Source organism: Onychostoma macrolepis, chromosome 04, assembly GCF_012432095.1.
Source record: "Onychostoma macrolepis isolate SWU-2019 chromosome 04, ASM1243209v1, whole genome shotgun sequence".
NCBI lineage: Eukaryota > Metazoa > Chordata > Actinopteri > Cypriniformes > Cyprinidae > Onychostoma > Onychostoma macrolepis.
In genome coordinates, this window is record NC_081158.1 from 4,910,944 (window position 1) to 4,935,261 (window position 24,318).

At 37.0% G+C, this 24,318-nt stretch overlaps 1 protein-coding gene across 1 annotated transcript in view; it reads left to right on the top strand.

Moving 5' to 3' along the window:
* Positions 1 to 397: 397 nt before the first annotated feature.
* Positions 398 to 24,318, top strand: part of LOC131538364 (protein NLRC3-like) — a 230,206-nt gene continuing 206,285 nt past the window's right edge. Inside the window, exons 1-6 of the mRNA XM_058772203.1 lie at positions 398 to 532; positions 1,014 to 1,089; positions 1,269 to 1,382; positions 2,474 to 2,572; positions 2,776 to 2,874; positions 4,367 to 6,136. Coding sequence (XP_058628186.1) covers positions 1,046 to 1,089; positions 1,269 to 1,382; positions 2,474 to 2,572; positions 2,776 to 2,874; positions 4,367 to 6,136 — 2,126 coding nt within the window. The 5' untranslated portion in view covers positions 398 to 532; positions 1,014 to 1,045. The remainder of the gene's footprint in view (positions 533 to 1,013; positions 1,090 to 1,268; positions 1,383 to 2,473; positions 2,573 to 2,775; positions 2,875 to 4,366; positions 6,137 to 24,318) is intronic.

Below are 24,318 nucleotides of genomic sequence, written 5' to 3' on the forward strand. Positions count from 1 at the left end.
GTATTGTTGTGATTATTATTATTTTTTTAATGTCTGTTTTACTTATTTTTATGTAAAGCACTTTGAATTACCACTGTGTATGAAATGTGCTATATAAATAAACTTGCCTTGCCTTACAGAGAGCAGTCCAACACTAGACCAGATTTAAAATAATGAGTTGAAATAACACTTTGATTTGTCTTTAAAATAATGCAGCCTTTGAACTTCATTATTTTAAGCTGAAATTTTCACAATGTATGCAATGTATTCCAGATGAGTAAACATCCTAAAAATATGTCTTTTATAATCATGCACATCATCTAGACGTCTCCGTGATGAAAGAGTGATATCTGGTATGTGGAACATTTACCAGGGATCTGGCAACCCATAATGGGCCACTCTTGTCATAAACGAAAGTGAAAGTAAATGTACAGACTTGATGTAGCCGTTTTAAACAGACATAATCGATTTACAATACAAATCTTTAAATCTTTAATAGATTTATATATGCTTAGGCATGAATTTGTGTGTTACCTGATGGAAATGTGAATCGGTATGTATATTTTTCATCCGAAAGCAAATGAACAACGTTTGTTGTGTGTTTGTGTTGACTGCCATTCTTCAAAACTCCAAACCGCATGTGTTTACATGCCACAAATGTTATGTATTTGAGTGAAGGCAGCTTGTAATTCTCCAAATCTCATTCAGCTGAAATATGCACCTTATTATTTTTAATGTAAGAACATGTGAGGCTTTTGGTATCATTTGATTCCACTTATTCAGCTGTACAAAAACAGTACTGCTTGATATAGTTGAATTTTTGTTATATCAAATTAAATCCATTATGATAAGCATAAACACACTGGTTTGTAGCGCACATAGTTGTCCCGTTTACTGTTATTCTTCTAGTTATTAACTGTAGCGGCTGATGCATCGAAAGTCTCATACATTGACAGAAAATAACTTCTGAAATGAGGCGGACAAAAGCTGCTTGAATAGCTTAGTTTTTGTGATTGTTTTTCTCTTCCATCTAGAGTCAGTGGAGATCAAACTGTTCAGATCCATCATGGCTAAAGCACAAACATCTGGAGATTTTTTTCCAGGATGCAGGTTTGAGTAACACATTAAATAAATAATTTATTATGTTATAGATGAGATGGATGTCTAATATTTATTGAAAACAATAACACCATAGAGCCCCCAAAAGAGCTTTTCATTAAAAAATACTTTCTGAAGATTTCATATTAAGATGATTTTAATCATAAAGGAATAAATCTGTTCTGTTTTAGTTCAGTTCATCAGAAGAGATCAGAAGCAGAGTCCAGCTGTGTGTCTGTGAAGAGTGACTGGTCTATGGATCGACCAATAAGATTTAGCAGTGGAGATTTAAGGACTGGTCTCAGGTATAACATTTGTATAAAAATATGATTATAGCATGATATTTATATTTTCATATATTATCACAGTTCAGTTCACAATTTCTGTATAAACTGTGCATGTGTCATGGCTGGTTTTGGGTTTTGTTCATGTCTTTTATTTTGTTTAGTTCTTAGTCATGAGGCTTGTTCGACTTCATGCAGCACCGCAAAGATCGGGTGCCGCCTGACAAAAGCAATGCATTCTGGTTAGAAAATTTGTCCGACTTAAAATCACATGTGCCATCAAAATACCGCGAGAGCAAAACGAGACCAGCCGCCTCGGTCAGGCGCTGCAGTTGCTCAAAATTGACTGCGAGAGCCTTGATGACGACACACTTTATTCTCATTGGTCAGATTCTGTGATGAAAAGGACAATGTGTGTTGCATGTTTATTCTTCCTAAGTTCCTGTATTTAACCAGTCTTGATACTGAATATCTGATATTCAAACAAAACACACAAAACATTAACAAAAATTAAAGATTAGGCTATCTAGTAAATATATGTTCTTATTGTGTAAGAGTAAAAGTTTGGAAGAGAACATTCTGGTTAACCTGTTGCTTATATTTGGAAAACTTTATATAGCTCCGTAAAACAAAGTTATACAAATAATAAACCTAATGTTGTATTATTTAAAAGTGAACTAACACACTATTTTGAGACTCTTAAAGATATGAGGAATAAAAAACATAAAGCACGAAGTGTCTGAACTGATGGCTGTCTCTTTATTTCTCCCCAACCTGCAACGAGCAGATCTCGCCAGCCGGTGGCAGGCTAGTGTAGTTCATCTCCAACAAGCCTACTGTATCTTATCTAGCTTTGTTCATGTAACCATTGTTTAGTGAGTTGTCCATGTCTGTGTTCTTGTTTTGCCAAGTCTAGTCTTTGTGTATTGTTTGCTCACTTTTGGATTAAATCAAGCAGCACTTGGGTTCTTTCAACTCTCACCTTCAGTGGACAATCATTACAATATGAAAAGAACATGAAGTGCTATTTAAAGTGTATTTGATCATGATAAATGTACAGTTCATTTATTACAGTAATTTAAAGGATGAACTTTAATTTATCTGTGTTTTAGTTCAGTTCATCAGAAAAGATCAGAAGCAGAGTCCAGCTGTGTGTCTGTGAAGAGTGACGCGTCTATGGATCGACCAATAAGGTTTAACAGTGGTCTCAGGTATAACATTTGTATAAAAACATGATTATAGCATGACATTTATATTATCATGTATTTTATTGCATTTCAGTTCACAATTTTTGTATAAGCACAGTGTATGAAAGATTATAAAGTGCTATTTAAAGTGAATTTGATAAGGATAAATGTGTAGTTGAGTTGTCACAGTAATTTAAAGGATGAACTTTAATCTCTCTCTGTTTTAGTTCAGTTCATCAGAAGAGATTATATCCAGAGTCCAGCTGTGTGTCTGTGAAGAGTGACGCATCTATGGATCGACCGATAAGGTTTAGCAGTGGTCTCAGGTATAACATTTGTATAAAAATATGATTATAGTATGACTGTCGGAGTAGGTGGCTGCAGCAAGCGCACAATGCAGGACATTCGGAGAAACAAACAGTTTAATTACAACAAGACTCTAAACATGCAGCGGAAACCAAAGTAGTAACAACCACATTACTATCAACGACACCGAACAACAAACAGACAGAACTCAGGGTTTAAATACACAAGGGTAAATGAAGAAACTGAATGAACAACAGGTGAACTTAATTAGGGACTAACAGACACACTAGAAAACTGATGTTGTGTTCAAAATTTCATACTGTCATAATACTCCTACTATTTCTGCTGTATCCAGTATGTTCTGTATACTGTGTATAGTATGCAAACTTTCTGTACACATGAAATACCCAGATGACATATTAAGACAGAATCTGCAAAGAATAATGCAAAGATATTAAATAATAATAATAATATTGCAGTAATAATATATAAATAATATATAATATTATTAATAATTTTCTTCTTTTCCCATCAGATCATAAAGGCATTTATTTCCAATAAAAATAGAGGAAATAATTGAATGGTGAAAATAAAATGGTTCATTAAAAATAAAGTGTTTATAAAGTATGGTTAGCGGTAGGTGTAGGAAGGGCTTTTTTCCAGGCAGCATCCATTAATAATTTTAATAAATGTGATCATTTACACTGAATATGTTATGGCATACTGTTTTATAATGTACTACACTAATAAATAAATGCCACAGCTACTATTTATATTTAGCCTATTGCTAAAAAAAAAAAATACTGCTATTGTAGTGTAAACAGAATTGATCATTTGCACATAGTGTAACTAGAATATATCACTTTTTCCACTTTTTATGCCTTTGTAAAATCTGTTAGCACCTTTATTTGTAAGGTTACAGCCTTGACAGCTGTGCTAAATTAATGTTCACTGTTTGTCATGTGACAACACTGTAGCATACTACTCTAAAATTTTATTTGTTGCTTATTGTATACTGTTTCACACACTATTCTTAAAAAACGTAGTAGGCAGTATGTACTGTGTACTGGACAGTAAAAAGTAAGTTAGTGTGGCATTCTGAACACAGCATGTGTCAACATACAATAACAGCGAACAGAAACTCAACTGTGACAGTGACTTTTAATATTGTCAGATATTGTCACGGTTCAGTTCACAATTTTTGTATAAACACAGTGTATGAAATGGGTATAAGTGCTATTTAAAGTGATTTTAATCATGATAAATGTATAGTTGATTTGTTACATACAGTAATTTAAAGGATGAAATTAAATCTCTGTTTTAGCTCAGTTCATCAGAAGAGATCAGAACCAGAGTCCAGCTGTGTGTCTGTGAAGAGTCACACGTCTACGGTTAGGCGACGACATTTCAAGACTAGAGATACACGGCCTGGTCTCAGATATTCAGATATGATCTGAACATATGATACAGAATACATAAAACATTGTGCTTATTAACTTTTTTATCTTACAGCCATGATGTCTTCAGCACTTTTAGATCAAATCTGAAGAGGAAGTTTGATCGTCTGTATGAGGGAACAGCGACGCAGGGAAACCCAACACTCCTGAATGAGATCTACACAGAGCTCTACATCACAGAGAGTGAGAGGGGAGAGATCAGTAATGAGCATGAGGTGAGACAGATTGAGACACAATCCAGGAGAACAGCAACAGAGGACACGGCCATCAAATGCAGTGATATCTTTAGACCTTTACCTAGACAAGACAAAGCCATCAGAACTGTGCTGACAAAGGGAGTTGCTGGCATTGGAAAAACAGTCTCTGTGCAGAAGTTCATCCTGGACTGGGCTGAAGGGAACGAGAATCAGGACGTCCAGCTCATATTTCCACTGCCTTTCAGAGAAATCAATCTGATGAAGGACAAAACACTCAGTCTTTCAGATCTTCTTCATGTGTTTTTCCCTGAAACTAAAGAAATGGAAATATCCAGTGATGAATATAAAGTGTTGTTCATCTTTGATGGTCTGGATGAGTGTCGTCTGTCTCTGAACTTTAAGAGTAAAGTGAAACTGTGTAATATATCTGAATCAGCCTCAGTGGACGTGCTGCTGATGAACCTGATTGTGGGGAATCTGCTTCCCTCTGCTCTCATCTGGATCACCTCCAGACCAGCAGCAGCTGATCTCGTCCCCTCTGAGTGTATCCATCGAGTGACAGAGGTACGAGGCTTCAATGAGCCACAGAAGCAGGAATACTTCAGGAAGAGAATCAGTGATCAGAGTCTGGCCGAAAGGATCATCTCACACCTGAAGTCATCCAGGAGCCTCTACATCATGTGCCACATCCCAGTCTTCTGCTGGATCTCAGCCGCTGTTCTGGAGAAGATGTTGAGTCGAGCAGAGACTGGAGAGATTCCCAAGACTCTCACTCAAATGTACACACACTTCCTGATCCTTCAGACCAACATCAAACGTGAGAAGGACTTTGAGAAGAACATGACAGATGAAGACATGATCCTCAAACTGGGGAAGCTGGCTTTCCAGCAGCTTGTGAAAGGAAACCTGATCTTCTATGAGGAAGACCTGAGAGAGTGTGGCATTGATGTGACAGAAGCATCAGTGTACTCAGGATTGTGCACTCAGATCTTCAGAGAGGAGTTGGGCTTGTATCAGGGGAAAGTCTTCTGCTTTGTTCATCTGAGCATTCAGGAACATCTAGCAGCTCTATATGAGCACACGTCCTTTATAATCAAGAACATTATTGATCAAACCAAAGAAAGTCTTTTCTCTGTCTCCAACTGGATGTGGTTAATATCTAAGCTGCATCAGAGAGCTGTTGATGAAGCTTTACAGAGTAAGAATGGGCATCTGGATCTTTTCCTGCGTTTTCTTCTGGGTCTGTCACTGGAGTCCAATCAGACTCTCTTACGAAAACTACTGACACAGACAGGAAGCTGCTCCTACAACAAAGAGGAAACAGTTCAGTACATCAAACAGAAGATCATGGAGAATCACTCTCCAGAGAGATCCATCAATCTGTTCCACTGTCTGAATGAACTGGGTGATCATTCACTGATGCAGGAGATCCAACGTTATCTGAGATCTGGAAAAATAAGAAAAGCCAAACTCTCGTCTTCACAGTGGTCAGCTTTGGTTTATGTGTTGCTGACATCAGAGCAGAAGATGGATGTGTTTGATCTGAAACAGTTTATTGGAGCACGACATACTGCAGATGAGGTTCTTCAGAATCTGTTACCTGTGGTTAAAGAATCCAGATCAGTTCGGTAAGTGACACTGAAAACAATCACTCCACTTTCAAAACATGATCATATTTATGATTTTAGCATGTGCTTTCTTACCAAAGAAACAAAATGGGGAAAATCTCACAGAATCACATTTCTGTCAGTGAGCAGGAGAGGTGTGAGACACATGTACTAAACCAGCTGAGGAGCTTTTTTGTGTTTGTGTGAGAGCTGATGATTGTAGAGCTCAGTGTGGAAGATGAAGATGAAAGATTGAATATGATGGGTGTCAAAACTGACAGCAGATAGATTTGGACTGCTTGTCCTCTAATTATGTTTATATGTATGTTTTACTGTCTGTATGAATGACATTTGCATTTTGCAAAATTTCCACATTTCGTTTCTTTAGTTGCAGCTGGTGTCGGTTCATCATTCACATTCTTTAATCTGAACAGGCTGGGTTATTGTGGTGTCACAGATGATTTATTGCTCAGTGGTTGCTCTTCAGGAGACTTAGATGAGATTCTCATATATCTCTCATTTTAGTATCAACAGCATTTTCAGATGTTTCTCCTAGAAATAAAAGTAGACACAAATAAGACATGAGAAATATTTGAGAAAAAAAGAGTCAAAACTGAGAATGTAGTGGATGAAACATAGAATATCTCTATATTGTCTTGTTGCAATCTCTATCAAGATTCCATTATAGGAAAATGTTATTGCTCAGTGATTGCTCTAACCTCAGGAGACTTACAGTGCCTATAGAAAGTTTTTCACATTTTGTTATGTTGCGTTATTATGTTAAACTGCTTTAACCCTTAAATGCATACCTCGGGCCTTTAGCGACCTGGGACATCATTCTCTACCCTCTCCCTCCTTCATTTTTTAAAGTTAGACATCAGCTTTCTTAGTATTCCTCAATCTATTCATTATAAACAATATAACAAGAAAAAAAAAGTAAAATATAAAAGAATGATTATTAATAAATAAATTTTATATATAAATTAAAACAATTTTTTTGTAAAAAGTGTATAGGGTCGCTATAGACCCGAGGTATGTAAATGTGTAAGTGTTTTTTTCTGCACAACTATATTTACATATCTGATGACTCAAAATGTGCAATATATCTTTTTTCCTCAAGGTGGCACTGTTTGATACACAATGATGACGTGATGTTTCACTCATAATTACCGCAGGCATAAAACAAATGATTATCATCAGCAAAAAATAAACTGGTTTGAATGGCTTTACTGCAGAGCAATTACTATTATGCAATGAAATATAAATGTCACTGCCATTTGATGCTGGATGTGGTGAATAAGCTGCCAGTGATCAAAATATTGAATATGAAGCCATTGAAAACGATAGTTTTGAGAATATGGTTGAGATTGTGAATATGAGGCAGATGCTGAATGTACTGTGGAAGTGCGCTCTGACAATGATAGCGATGGTAAAATCATCTGCTCAAACTGAACCCTTTTCCCCCGGTTTCACAGACCAGGCTTAAGCAAGTCCCAGACTAAAATGCATGTTTGAGCGGACTCAACTGAAAATATCTTGCTCTGACATATCTTAAAATATGTCAGTGTCATTGTTCTGTGTCAAGATGCACACCTGTAATGTTTTCTTCTAAGGCATTTTTATAAAAGTTGCTTAAATATCTTAATTTAAGGCCTAGTCCTGGCTTAAGCTAAATCCCGTTTGTGAAACCGGGCCTTTAAGTTTCAAAAGGTAACGAAATATGCTTTATTTTATTCTTCTGTAATTGTTCTTAAAATATCAAGAAAGTTTTTTGCTATTGCAGCAGTTAGAGATCCATCCGTGCTGGATATATAGGTCCGGGTCGCTAAAGACCTGAATATGTAATAATGATTGGCGAAACATTCATGCATTTAAGGGTTAAATTACTTTTTTTTCCCACATACATCTACAACCCACTCACAACTTTGCAAATTTTTTAAAAAGGAAACACTGAAAAAATGGCATTGTGTAACAGGGTTAAAAATGTTACTTTATATGTTATAACTTTCACCAAAATTACTGTGTTTTTGTTCATTTATTAGTTGTTTGGAGACCTCTTGTGGCGATATTAAGTAATTAGTGGGTCAATTGCCCTTCACCTGTTAAACTACACCCCCACCCCCAGCAGAGAAGTTTATCTAATGCTGAGAGGTGGTAGGTAAAATGTGCTCCCGCAAAATGAGTTTTCTTTGTAACTTGACACTTGTTAATTTCACAAACAATATTAAGATAAACGGTTAATGATGTTGTGTAACTAGATGTTAAGTGACTGTGATTGTATTTGATGAACTTTGTGGAGTTTAGATTCAGTTTGCTCAACATGTGCGTTGCATGGCTGACGCCATCTTTTTTAATCAAACACAGGTTTATCTCTCATTTCTGTTTGCTCTTTTAGATGAATGTACATGTGTATAAATGCCCACTGTCGCCAGAGGATGTATGTCTCTCCTTGTTGTGTTACAGGTATGTTTATATAGTTGAATCTTGACTGTTAAAACTGTTTTATTGAGACAGATTCGCGCTGCGTCACGTTCTGGTGTTTAACCCCAGCAGAGAAGTTTATCTGATGTTGAGAGGTGTAAACAACGCATGAAACGCAGTTCTCCGTGTCCGCCTGTGATTTGAATGCTGTCGGATGAGAAGCGTTACAGTTGCACAAGTCTTCATACTCTATACTCAAAACTTAGTTGCACTTTGGCAACAATTACAGCCTCAGGTCTTTTTGGGTATGATGCAACAAGCTTTGCACATCTGCATTTGGTTTTTTTTGCCATTCTTCTCTTTAGATCATCTCAAGTTCTGTCAGGTTGGCTGGGGACCATCGGTGGACAGCCATTTATAGGTTTCTCCAAAGATGTCTGATTGGTTCCAAGTCCCAGCTCTGGCTGGGCCACTCGAGGACGTTCATAGAGTCGTCCTAATCCACTGCTGCATTGTCTTGGCTGTGTGCGTAGGGTGATTGTCATGCTGGAAGGTGAACTTTCAGCCCAGTCTGAGGTTCTGAGCGCTCTGAACCAGGTTTTCATTAAGGATATCTCTGTATTTAGCTGCATTCAGCTTTCCGTCTTCCCTGCCGCTGAAAAACACCATGCTTCACCTTTGGGATGGTGTTATGCAGGTGATAAGCGGTGCTTCGTTTTCCTCAGACATTAATGGGTCATTCCTGGTAGAGGTCTGCATTCCCGCGGGACCCGACCAGATTTCTTGTGATGCGGGATGCCGAATAAAACGCGGTTGCGGTCGGTAACTCTGGTGCAATTTGAACGGGAGCGGGCGGTCTAACAATATCCCGTTCCCGACGTCTTTTCAGAACAACATATCTGCGCTTTATTCAAGCACAGGTACAGCCTGCAGTCGACTGTTATGCACGCACTGTACGCATGAACCAGTGCTTTGTTTTATTTGCGAGGTCTGTGCGCAGCATGTGCATAACGATGCTCAGAGCAGGCTAGCCTACCAGTGAATATACGGCCCGCAGACAGAACAGGCAGGTTGTCGATGAGCGACAGAGCAGAAAAAAGATGGAGCAAAATGTGGATGCGCTGTCCTTGAAGAACGCTCAACTCGGTTTTGTTTATATTTTGCTTAATTTTAAATGACAGATGTCGAATTTATTTATTTATTTATTTTTTTGCTTCTGCGACACTTTTCCTAGGCCTGTTGTGTTTACAGCAAGATGTTAAACGAATTTAGTATTTTGACAAGATGAATAAAATTATAATAGGCCGTTTTTGTACAACCTACATTTTTTTCCCCCTCTGCGACACTTGTTCCTATTGTGTTGTAAAGGTTAAACGAACTGTATCCTGACAAGACGAATAAAAATAAAGAATACTATTTTTGTACATTTTTATTTTCTCTGTGACACTTTTTTTTTCCTACTGTGTTGGCAGCAAAATTTAACATTTTGCTGTCAATAAATAAATATTTAATATTTTTAATACAATAAATATTTGTTAGCCTATCTGTCTTTCTTTTAGTAGCGTAAATTTAAATGTGTGATTCTGGAAACGAGATCTAAATTTAGCGGGAACGGTCGGGTTGGGAAGAAAATTATTCAAAGCGGACAGCGGGTGAACAAAGAGTGAATATATCGCGGGAGCGGGTGGGTGCGGTATATAACCTCGCGGGAGCGGGTCTTAAAAAACAGTCCCGCGCAGGGAATTGAGGTTCATCAGACCAGAGAATCTTTTTTCTTTCATAGTCTGAGAGTTATTTGGGTGTATTTTTGTAAATTCCAATCAGGGTTTCATGTATCTTTACTGAGGAGAAGCTTGAGTTTGGTCACTATGCTATCAAGCCCAGATTGGTGGAGTGTCGCAGTGAGGTTTGTCCTTCTGTAAGTTCCTTCCATCTCCATATAAGATCATGGAGCTCGACCAGAGTGACCATCAGTGTCTTGCTCACCTCTCTAACCAAGACCCTTCTCCTTCAATTGCTCAGTTTGGCCAGGAGGCTAGACCTAAGAAGAGTCCTGATTGTTTCAAACTTCATCCATTAAGGATTATGGAGGCCAAATGCTCCAGTGAACCTTCAACACTACATAATTTTTTTGTAGTCTTCCCCAGATCTGTCTCAACACAATCCTGTGTCTCAGCTCTGCAGGCCATTCCTTTGACCTCATGGCTTAGTTTTTGCTCAGACATCCATTTCAGCTGTTAAACTTTATATAGACAGGTGTGTGTGCCTTTCCAAATCATGTTCAATCAACTGAATTTGCCACAGGTTAACTCCAGTCGGAGTATAGAAACATCTCAAAGACGATCCAGTGAAACTGGAATGCTCCTGATCTAAATATCAAGTGTCAAAGCAAAAGGTATGAAGACTTGTGCAATGTCAATTTTTCAATGTTTCCTTTTTAATACATTTGCAAAGTTGTGATAAATTCGGTTTTTGCTTTGTCATTATGGTGAGTGGGGTGTAGATTTATGTGGGGAAAAAAAGTACTTTAAAGCAGTTTAACATAACGCAATATAACAAAATGTGAAAAAAATTTATGGGTATGAAGACTTTCTATAGGCACTGTAGTTGTGATTCTCATGTATGTGTCACTCAACAGTGTCTCAGATGTTTCTCCTAAAAATCCTTAGGAGAAATAAAATTAGACACAACTGAGACATGAGAAAGTTCTGAAAGAAAGAAATCCAAAACGACAATGGGAGAGAAACGTGTGAGAAACATGGGAGATCTCTTTGTCTTGCTGTAATCTCTTGCAAGACTCCATTATAAAAATGTTTTACTGCTCAGAGGTTGCTTTTTTTTATGTTGCAATGGGGTTTTCCACCTTTAACTCTTTTAACTCGCCAGCGCCTTTGAAAAAATTTGCCAGCCACCGCCAGTTTTTGCTGATTTTCACTAAAATTTCATGGCCCCCAGAATATTTTGTTGTATGAATATCTGAACACGCAATACATCAAAATAAAGATCAGACCCTCCACTTTCAAGTCAAGTCAAGTCACCTTTATTTATATAGCGCTTTTACAATACAGATTGTGTCAAAGCACTTAACAGTATCAAATTGGAGGACAGAGTGTCAGTAATGTATAATGATAAGATTAAACACTCAATTTTCAGTTAAAGGCATTTCATTATTGAATTCAGTGATGTCATTGTCTAGCTCAGTTTAGTTTAAATAGTATCTGTGCAATCAAATCGGCGATAATCGCTAGAAATTAAGTGTCCCCAACTGAGCAAGCCAGAGGCGACAGTGGCAAGGAACCAAAACTCCCTCTGTGACAGAATGGAGAAAAAAAAAAAACCTTGGGAGAAACCAGGCTCAGTCGGGGGGCCAGTTCTCCTCTGACCAGACGAAACCCGCAGTTCAAAAGTTTATATTCCTATTTTAATTTTGTTGCAATTTCTAACAATAGTAGTATTATGTAGTTAGGTATTTTATTATATTTTAGTTATTTTGTTATTTTTGGTTGATATATCTAGGGATATATCTCTGGGGGTCATCTGGGTGTCCTGGTCTCCGCTGACGATCAGGGCTGTAGACATCATCTCTTGGTGCTGATCCACCATCTGATCGGATACGGACTGAGAAACAGACTAGGAAAGAAACAGACAAATATTAGCATAGATGCCATTCAACTTACGATGTAACGAGTACATCGTGTGTTATGGGGAGTGTTCCCGGTTCCGGTTGATCTAATTAATGCAGCCTAACAATCCTTTAACGGATTTGAATAATAGAAGCGTGACACGCGTTATGTGTAAGCCAGGCTAAAGAGATGGGTCTTTAATCTAGATTTAAACTGAAAGAGTGTGTCTGCCTCCCGAACAGTGTTAGGTAGACTGTTCCAGAGTTTGGGTGCTAAATAGGAATAGGATCTGCCGCCCGCAGTCGATTTTGATATTCTAGGTATTATCAAACGGCCAGAGTTTTGAGAACGCAGCGGACGTGGAGGACTATAATACGATAAGAGCTCGCTCAAGTACTGAGGAGCTAAACCATTCAGGGCTTTATAAGTAATTAACAAGATTTTAAAATCTATCCGATGCTTGATAGGGAGCCAGTGCAGTGTTGACAGAACCGGGCTAATATGGTCATATTTCCTGGTTCTAGTAAGGACTCTAGCTGCTGCATTTTGGACTAACTGTAGTTTGTTGATCAAGCGTGCAGAACAACCACCTAATAAAGCATTACAATAGTCTAACCTTGAGGTCATAAACGCATGAATTAACATTTCTGCATTTGACGTTGAGAGCATTGGTCGTAATTTAGATATGCTTTTGAGATGAAAAATGCAGTTTTACAGATGCTAAAAACATGGCTTTCAAATGACAGATTGCTATCGAACAGCACACCTAGGTTCCTGACTGATGAAGAAGAATTGACAGAGCAGCCGTCAAGTGTTAGATAATGTTCTAGGTTATTACATGTGGGGTTTTAGGTCCGATAATTAACACCTCTGTTTTTCAGAATTTAGCAGTAAAAATTATTCGTCATCCAGTTTTTATATCGACTATGCATTCCGTTAGTTTCTCAATTTGGTGTGTTTCACCGGGCGCGAAGAAATATAGAGCTGAGTATCATCAGCATAACAGTGAAAGCTAACACCATGTCTCCTAATAATATCTCCCAAGGGTAACATATAAAGCGTGAAAAGTAACGGCCCTAGTACTGAGCCTTGAGGTACTCCATACTGCACTTGTGATCGATATGATACCTCTTCATTCACTGCTACGAACTGATGGCGGTCAGATAAGTACGATTTGAACCATGCTAAGGCACTTCCACTAATGCCAACAAAGTTTTCTAGTCTATTCAAAAGAATGTTGTGGTCGATAGTGTCGAACGCAGCGCTAAGATCCAGTAGAACTAATAAAGAGATACAACCACGATCAGATGATAGAAGCAGGTCATTTGTAACTCTAATGAGAGCAGTCTCAGTACTATGATACGATCTAAATCCTGACTGGAATTCCTCACAGATGTCATTTTTCTCTAGGAAGGAATATAATTGTGAGGATACTACCTTTTCTAGTATCTTTGACAGAAAAGGGAGATTTGAGATCGGTCTGTAATTAACTAGATCTTTGGGGTCAAGTTGTGGTTTTTTAATGAGAGGCTTAACCCTTTAAAACTGGCTGTGTCGGCGCCGACACATCAGACCAAGCTGTATTCATGTTACCATAACTCTTCTACCGTTTGCACTATCAAAATAATTCAAATTGCTCCTGATAGCAGACAATATGCGCTTTTCGGCAATATATGGCTTATTACGGTAATTTCTTGCGCTCCGTCAACAAATGACGGCAGATTTCCGGGAGAGCGGGAAGGGAGAATTTGAATGGAGAGATGGGGAGCACGGAGTTTGTTATTGCATAAAATAATAAACAAAATGAACAAAAACATGGTCAAGGAGGAGTAAACAGCATAAGAGTCGATTAGGATGATTTTTGATGAGACTTTGGGAGCAGGCTGATGAGACTTTTTCACATGTGGTATGTGCGTCGCTATAATGAGTCCGCGCATGTAAATGAATGGGTGCACGCATGTACATGCATGTGTAAATGTGTGCGTGTATGAACAAAAAAGCCTCCTAAATGAAAACTGTGCAACCCAGTGTCCCAAAAATACTTGTATATATGTATTATAGTTGAATTTTGAAGTAAGAAGTGTTGGATTATTTCGATCATGATTTTTCTCTTTTTTTCTAAATAATAATAAAAAAAAATATTCCGGTTTTTTTATTTTTGTCTATTTAAATTCTGTTCACAAACTCAAAACACAAGATTAATGGTCAAAAACTGTACTTTTTGGAAAGCCATTTGTTTTCTGAAAAAATGACACCTTGCACTTGAAAATAGCACATTCTGTTAGAATTTTACAGTCAAATAAACAAAATGTGTGAAAATGACCTATTTTACCCTTAGGTTTTAAAGGGTTAATAACAGCCAATTTGAAGGTTTTGGGGACAATATCCTAATGACAATGATGAATTAATAATAGCCAAAAGAGGATCTATGACTTCTGGAAGCAGCTCTTTTAGTAGTTTAGATGGAATCGGGTCTAACATACATGTTGTTGGTTTAGATGATTTAACAAGTTTATACAATTCTTCCTCTCCTACAGTAGAGAATGAATGAAATTGTTCCTCAGGGGATCTATAGTGCGCTATCTGATGCGATACTGTAGCTGACGGCTGCAAGGATACAATTTTATCTCTGATAGTATCGATCTTGGAAGTGAAGTAGTTCATAAAGTCATTACTGCTATGCTCTTGGGAAATGCCAACACCTGTTGATGCTTGATTTTTCGTTAATTTAGTTACTGTATTGAATAAATACCGAGGGTTATGTTTGTTTTCTTCTAGAAGAGACGAAAAGTAATCAGATCTAGCAGTTTTAATGCTTTTCTGTAGGATAGGGTACTTTCCGCCAAGCTAAACGAAATACCTCTAATTTAGTTTTACTCCAGCTGCGCTCCATTTTCCGGGCTGCTCTCTTTAGGGCGTGGGTGTGCTCATTATACCACGGTGTTGGACTCTTATCCTTAATCTTCCTTAAGTGTAAAGGAGCAACCGCATCTAGAGTGCTAGAAAAGAGAGAGTCCATAGTTCCTGTTACATCATCAAGTTGTTCTGAGCTATTGGATATACTGAGGAACTGAGATAAGTCAGGAAGATTATTTATAAAGCAGTCTTTTGTGGTAGAAGTGATGGTTCTACCATATTTGTAACAAGAAGTTGGCTTTACAGCTTTAGCTATATAGAGTATACAGGAGACTAGATAATGATCTGAGATATCATCGCTCTGCTGTAAAATTTCAACGCCACTGACATCAATTCCATGTGACAGTATTAAATCTAGAGTATGATTTCGACAATTTCACCTGGCCTCTGAGAGATACTGAAAATATTTCTATAAATTGTAGCAACACCTCCCCCTTTACCTTTTGGACGCGGTTCATGTTTGTAACAGTAATCTTGGGGTGTAGACTCGTTTAAAGTAATGTAATCATCTTGTTTTAGCCAGGTTTCTGTCAAACAAAGCACATCTAGTTTATGGTCAGTGAACATATCATTTACAAAAAGTGCTTTTGAAGAAAGGGATCTAATATTCAATAAGCCAAGCTTTATCATGTGTTTATCTGTATTATATCGTTTTTTTATTTGTTGAACATCAATTAAATTGTTACTATTACTTTGGTTTGGATGTTTTCTGTATTTTCTAGTTCGGGGAACAGACACAGTCTCTATAGCGTGATATCTAGATGAAAAAGATTCTATGTGCTGAGAGTTAACTGACTTTGGTGACATGAGGCGGCTAGCAGACGATCGGTTTAGCCAGTCTGTCTGCTTCCTGACCTGGGCTCCAGTTAGTCAAGTACAAACTCTAAGACTATGTGCCATATTTCTAGAGAGAAGAGCGGCACCACCCCAGGAGGGATGAACACCATCTCTTTTCAACAGGTCAGGTCTGCCCCAAAAATTCTTCCAATTGTCTATAAAGCCTATGTTATTTTGCGGGCACCACTTAGACATCCAGCCATTAAGTGATGACAGTCTGCTATGAATCTCATCACCCCGGTAAGCAGGGAGCGGACCAGAGCATATTACAGTGTCTGACATCGTACTTGCAAGTTCACACACCTCTTTAACATTATTTTTGGTGATCTCCGACTGGCGAAGTCGAACATCATTAGCGCCGACGTGGATAACAATCTTACTGAATTTACGTTTAGCATTAGTCAGCACTTTTAAATTTGCCAAGATGTCAGGCGCTCTGGCTCCTGGTAAACAATGGACTATGTTGGCTGGTGTCTCTATTTTCACGTTCCGTACAATAGAATCGCCAATAACTAGAGCACTTTCATCAGGTTTCTCAGTGGGTGGATCACTGAGTGGGGAGAACCTGTTTGATGTTCTGATCGGAACGGAAGAGTGGTGTTTTGACCCGCGACTATGCCGCCTCGCTGTCACCCAGTTGCCCTGCTGCACGGGCTCAACCGAAACCGAACAATGTACAGGACTCCTTGAGCTAGTCGCATCCAAAGCAGTATCTACAGCCCTCACATTCTTACTGTCCTCAACTAAAGTTTGGATGCGTGTCTCTAGTTCTAAAACCTTCTCTGTCAGCCTAACTATTTCCCTGCATTTATCACATGTGAATCCCTTGCTGCTGACAGAGACAGATAAACTATACATGTGGCAGACAGTGCAAACAACAATAGCAGGAGAAGAAGCCATTACTCACCGTGATTGATGAATGATACCAACTTAACTTACCACTTACCACTGTTGTTAGATGAGCTCGTGAAAAACGGAGCGAGGAAAAAAAAAAATAAATAATAGGCGCGAATAGAAATGCAAATGGGAACCGCGAGTGACAAGCTAACGGGCTAACAAGCTGCACTCGCGGTTTTTAAAGGCGAACGATCAAATTAGTTAGATTAGTTTGAAAGATAACACCAGAAATATGGTGAGAATTAAGTTATATATTATCACTTTAGACAAAAGGGAATGAAAGTAAGGTAGAGATTCAATAAAAAGCGAAGGTACACGGAGCTACAAACACAAACAAATAATCAGTTTTTTCCAAGCTTAAAGCATTGTTGTTGTTTTTTTATCAACACTTGAATGTAGGTAGGTTTCATATAAAAAAAAAAAAGCAACATTTTGAGCAAAAAGCTGAGAAAATAGCATTTTTATCAAATACTGCATCTGGATCATATTCAGTAATATTATCAAAGCAAAGATGCAGTAGATCACTATCCCAAAGCTTGCACAGGCCTTTACCACTTTTCTGGATTGACATTTCACTCTGTAACATTAGGCAGTTTTCATTTATATGTGGTTATAAATGAAATATTTATTAGTGCTGGGCAACGATTAATCGCGATTAATAGCATCCAAAATAAAAGTTTTTGTTTATATAATATATCTGTGTGTACTGTGTATATTTATTATGTGTATATAAAGACACACACATACAGTATATATTTTGAAAAGATGTACATGTATTTACATGTATATATTTATTAATATAATTTATATGATATATAAATATATTTAATATATAAACATAACACATTTTTCTTAAATATATACATACATGGGTGTGTATTCATATATACATAATAAATACACACAATACACACACATATATTATGTACACAAAAACTTTTATTTTGGATGCGATTAATCGCGATTAATCGTTGCCCAGCACTAATATTTATATATATACTGTATATAAATATTTTTTATATTGGCGTTGAATTTATATTTCAATGGGGACATTTTTGTCCAAAAGGTCCTGAGTGTTTCACTTTTTTGTACCTAGTGTAAAATAGATTTATTAAAAGGAAATGAGGGTGGAATATTAAAATTCCAATAAAAATACACAACTGAACCAAAATGTATGCAGTTAGCATTAACACAGCCAAAATTATCAAAAAAACTAAACTAAAATGGACAAAAATGTCCATAAGGATGCACAAGATAACACAACACAACATGCAGTTTTTAAATTTTCAGTAAACACATGCAAACCTCATTCTGACATCCTTACCAACATACCCACACAATTATAGCTGCATTATTTTTCCAATTGACTCTATAATAGACTATAATATGCATAAGCAGAAAACACGAATAAAGCGAGTATTTCTTTTATATGCCAAATTTGAAAAAAAAATGGCACAATCTAGTAAAAAATGGTAAAAATGTAAAATTTGAAGCCTTGCCGATAGAATGAATGCCTATTAGCAAATATTGCATCGTTTTAAGGTCAAATGGCCCTTGGTTAAAAAATTGCAGTTTTAATGGGTTTCAATGTGGATATTTTTGTCCTTAAGGTCCTGAGAGTGAGTATTTTTTGTACGGAGGGTAAAATAGATTTTTTTGAAGGAAATGAGGGTGAAATATTAAAATTCCAATAAAAATAAACACCTGAGCCAAAATTTATGCAGCTGGCATTAACACAGGCACACTTATAACAAAAAACAAAACTGAAATGGACAAAAATGTCCATAAGGTTGCACAAGGGCTAAATAGCATTAAACGTTTCAGAATATCAAGGGTTACTAGTTTAAATTTATCTTCAATGTCCAGAATTGTATATACACCAAATTTTCCAAACACACTAGAAAGGACTTACAAGTGCAAGATGTTTAGTATAAGAGCAATACCTTTTTTTTAGCAAATGTAACACTAGCGTACCAGTGTTTGTTTTGCTTTGTTTAGCATTAAAATTTTGTCTTGTACAGCCCATTTTTGCATGTATGTAAATTAGTGCTGTCAAACAATTAATCGCATCCAAAATAAAAGTATTTGTTTACATAATATGTGTGTATACTGTGTATATTTATTATGTATATATAAATACAAACACATGCATGTATATATTTAAGAAAAATGTTATGTTTATATGTTAAACACATAAAAATATAAGATTATGAATATATAAATGTAAATATTTTCAAAATATATACTGTATGTGTGTGTATTTATATATACATAATACATATACACAGTACATATATAATGTAAACAAAAACTTTAATTTTGGATGTGATTAATCATTTGTCAGCACCAATGTAAATATAGGTTATGGTTTCCTCTGTTAAATCACTGTGCAATAAAACACTGTCTACATAAAACAACTTCAAATATGACAATGCATGTTTTGTCTTTGATTAAAAATGGTGTGGATAAATGACATTGACTATGTTTACATGGACATCAGTAATCTAATTATTTACCTTATTCTGAATAAAACAATATTATGATTAAGGTGTTTACATGAGTTGCTTTTAGAATAATCCTTTCATGTTCCCATTTTACATGTTATAGTACATAGAGCGATTAATGGCATGCGTCATTACGTCACCACGTGACGCCATCCGACTTCTCCTCCAGAATTTAACATATAAACATATAGTACGTCTTCGTGATGATGCCATATACAGTTTTGGGTGTTTCATTTTTAATTTTATGAAAGCTTCAAGTGCAGTTAATTATTTGTACGTGCATACAGATGATGGCGGTGTTGAAGCTCTTTTATTTACCGTCAAACAGTTGATCGCTGCCGTGTGTGTATCCTGTCGCAAAATGCGGCGAAAAGTCCTACATGACGGTAATAGTTTGATTAAGGTGTTTACATGTCAGTACTGCACCTCGATAATGTGACTAAAATAGGAATACTCCACATGTCTTTATTCGATTTGTGTTTACTTCGATTATGACTTTAGCCGGATTAAGGTCATCAAAAATCTCTGTTTAAATGGTAGACTCTTAATCAGAGTATTGTCTTAATCGTATTAAAATCGGAGTATTGATGTCCATGTAAACGTAGTGATTGAAGCTAACCAGAGGGGGAAAAAATAAAATAAATAAGAGATCTCTTTAACATTTACTGTGACTTCTGGTGGCGCTGCTCTGTGGCTGCTCTGTGGCTGCCCTGCGGCGTTTCTCGCTCTGCTTCTTGGCGTTTCACATGGCAAAAATTTTAATTAAGACTGTCTTTTTACTTATGTGGATGTTTTCTGGAGGATATTAATCATGGATTATGCAACATGGAAACATTTTTCAATATTTATTTTTCCTGTGGATTGAACTTTGACCACACTGCTGGCGGCATTACCGTAAATTAAATCCGATATAACCGGGAGTTTTTATTATTGCTTCGTAACTCTGCTCGAATGGAGTGTTCTACAGCAGTGGATATGATCCCGAACTATCTTAAAACAAATGTGAGGGGCAAACGCAGATGCAGAGCAGGCCTTCGTCGCCGATTAAGACGGCTGAAAGATAAAAATAAACTTTGCCTGCCTACTACCCTTCTCATCAATGCGCAATCTCTGCGAGCAAAAATAGATGAACTATCAGCTAATATTCGCTACCTACACGAGTACCGGAATTCCTGTGTCCTGGAAATCACCGATATGTGACTGGACAGCAACGTCACCACCAGCGAGGTGGAACCTGCTGGCTTTGCATTGTTTAGAACCGACAGAGATCCTGACATCACCGGGAAGACTCGTGGAGGTGGGGTATGCCTTCTTGTTTGAGAGGATTGGTGCCACGCAGTCAAGGTTAGAGAGAGCCTGTGTACTATGGACATGGAATTGTTATGTGTCTCCCTTCGACAGTATTATCTACCAAGGGAGTTTCCCCAAATTTGTATTACTGTGGTACACAGTGCCTTGCGAAAGTATTCATACCCCTTCATTTTTTTTCATGTTTTGCTATGTTGCTGCCTTATGTTGTTTTTTTATTATTATTATTTATTTAGCAATTTACAATATAACAACAATCAAAACAATAAAAAAAAAAAATATATATATATACATTAAGTAGCATCAGAGTATACAAATACATCAAACATACATCAAATCCAATTTGTGTTAGTAAATTAAAACTGAAATAAAATGACAGCACATGAATGATCAGTGGATAACATAACAAAAATACTTGGCCCACCCAGTCTCTCTTAAGTTTTTGATGTTCTATTTCAGACAGGTGGGTTTCCTGTAAAAAGGCAATATTAACTTTTTCTTTAAGGAAATTAAGGACTCGTTTGCGCTTGATAGGGTGGCCTAACCCTTTGACATTCCATGTTATCACTTTACATACAATTTCCATTTTACAATAATGCTTAGGCTACAATGACCATCCATTTGTATACTCGAAGATGAAAGATTAGATACAGTGCGCTGAACCAGTTTAAACTGTGAGAACTGCAAACATCGAGTTCCCACCTCCCCCCCACCCCTACCCCCCTTCCCTTTTGGCATGAGCCCTGTCCCCAAACGACAGCTTTTTGCTCAAATCTCCAGCACACAAATTTACAGAGAGAATAAAAAAATAATAAATAAATAAATAACTTGTCATTTCAAAGACTAACAGTGCCAAGACATTAAAAGAATATAATATTGATTTAACAAATAAAAGATATGTCCTCAAAAATCAAAATTATAAGTTACATGTCTTTCAAAACAGAAAATTGAATTTGTATTTTTCAGCCTTTGTCAGTCTTGGCAAGGTCATTATTTATACCCCAACTATAGCTTATTCATCATTTTAATTTGATCCATATGCAGTTACTCACAAGGACATTTTAGCCAATGCTGCGATAAAAGTCCTCGGCTTCTTTAGGAGATGAGAACAAGTGGATCTTTTTGTCATGCAGAATTCTCAGTTTGCAGGGTTGGACGAGAAATCCACGATACATCCCTTTATCAGCGAACAGTTTTCTGACGTTGTTGAACTCCCGGCGTTGCCGCATCGTTTCGGCTGAGAAATCCTCGGAAAAATACAGCCTGTTTCCATCGTAGGTGATTTCTCTGCGTCTTGTTGAGCGAAACACCATTTCCTTTTCCTGAAATTTAAGAAAGCGGATGAGAACGGGCCTGTGTTGGTTAGGTTTGGCTGGAGCTAGTGTCCTATGAACCCGCTCCAGAGAGAACGGTGTGTCAGATGTCATGTCTTTGACAAAGTCCATGAGCAGTTTTGAGCCTTCTGCACCCTCGTGAAGACCGAACAGTCGGAGATTCTTTCTTCTGCTGCGGTTTTCTAAATCTTCCACCTTTGCCTCCAGAAGATTCAGGCGTTTAGATGCTGAGGTGATGAAAGAGTCAGCCGTGTCCAGTCGGCTTTTTTCCGTGCCTGTTCTACGAGCTCTGGTAAAAATGTCACACTGTTTCGAAGCAAGATGTTTGGACATACTCAAATTGTTAGTTTCGATCGGAATTGGTTAAATTTACCGGGGTATTATAACTTTTTTTGTGTACAGGTTATCGGAGCAAATCAATCAACCAGCCATCCTCGCCAGAGCCACGTGACGCCTCCCTGCCTTATGTTAAACATCTTTATATTACTTTTTTTTCCACATCAGTCTACACTCCATACACCATAATGGAAAAGAAAAAAATAGATTTTTAACATCTTTGCAAATTCATTAAAAATAAAAAACTTAAATGATTCCATTGCATAAGTATTCATACCCTTATCTGGGACAGTTGAAATTTAGCTCAGGAGCATTCGTATTGCTTGTAGATGTTACTACACTTCAAGTGAAGTTAACCTGTGGCAAATTCAACTGACTGAGTATGATTTGGAAAGGCACACACGTCTTAATAAAAGGTCTAACAGCTGATTATGCATATCAGAGCAAAAACCAAGCTCACACACACACACACACTTGAGTTTTTCACTTTAAATCAGATGTTATTATGCTATTAAAAACCACTGGTCTGGATAGCATATAGCATTGCATAATATAAATAGCCAACCTACAGTATATAAGTTATAAAATAAAAAGAAAGAAATAATTTACAGGGTATTTGCAGTATTTTTAAAATAATATTTAAGGCTTTTTACCCTGCAAAAATAAAATAAACACTGTATGAGTAGGGTAGGGCAATGTCTATTGTAACATATTGTAACATATTAAACCATAAACGGACTTCAAAAAACATGATTTGCAGTTCAAATACAGGTTTTCACAATTAGAAAGAGTTGTATAAATTGACAAACCTCAAATTGACAAGCCTCAGCCTTTAAAATATATTTTTTTAAAATAAAGAAGGAACAAGTCAAAGTATAAAGAATTTTCATTTTCAATAAGCCTGTCTGCTGTTTTTGTTCAGAACAAAAGGCTAATGTGCCTATGTGCCTTAAAAAAAAAAAAAAAATCAGACAGTAAAATGTATGTGCTTTAAATTAAAATAATTCTTTACACTTTTGACTCATCCCTTTTCTTTTTCTTTTTTCTTGAAAATAGTTAAAAAGGCTAAAATATGAGGTTCTGTCTGCCACTGGGTGGCGCTTTTGGAACGGCATGAATACAGCGGTTTCCCGGTAACGGCTGTACACAAAGCAGCACTGGCTCACAAACGCTGCTTTATCAGACATTATACGTCGGTGAGAGTAACGATAATGCCATTGAAACTTCTCTCAAGGCAGTCGGTTCACTTCAGAGATGCATTAATATAAAAACACCCGCGCTGCGTTTTGACTTTGAAATGTTTATTTTATTTTTTTATTATTTCACTTTAATCGCGACAGTCTTTAACATAGCTTAGCTGACCATATGGGCATTTTTGCTTACCTTTTACACGGCTTGAAAGCGCAGACTCTCCCATAAAAAAAGCAGACTTTACAGGAGACTTTACATTATTTTAACCATAATTTGTGTTTGTCGTTTTCAAACACTGACTGAAGCAGCAACCTGGCGCGCGTCAGTAAAGAGACAGATCACGCTATAGCCACATGTGCGAGTCGACTTTTTTTTTTTTACATTCTATGGTCGAGCGGAGCTGTTTTCATTTTATGCTAAAAGCATTTTGTCTAGAAATTGAACCAACGTTATTCAGTAATAAAGCAAATTATTATAAGACCAATGCAACTGCAATTTCAAGCAGTTTCAAGCACTTTATCCAAAATGTTAAAATTCAAGCATTTTCAAGGATTTCAAGCACCCATACGAACCCTGTAAGATATGTGGAAATGTCTTAAAACATTGTGCTGTTCAGTTAGCGCCGGTTTTTACTGATATTTTTAGAGCATCTTATTATTCTCGTATTGTCCCTGCCTAATGGAAAACATCTACAAAAATTCCAGTGGCAAAAGTTTCTAGGCCCTCAGGATTAAATGATTTCCGTCCAATAGCACTTACATCACTTGTGATGAAGTGCTTTGAACATTTAGTGAAAAAGTACATTGTATCTGAAACACAGCATCTTATAGATCCTC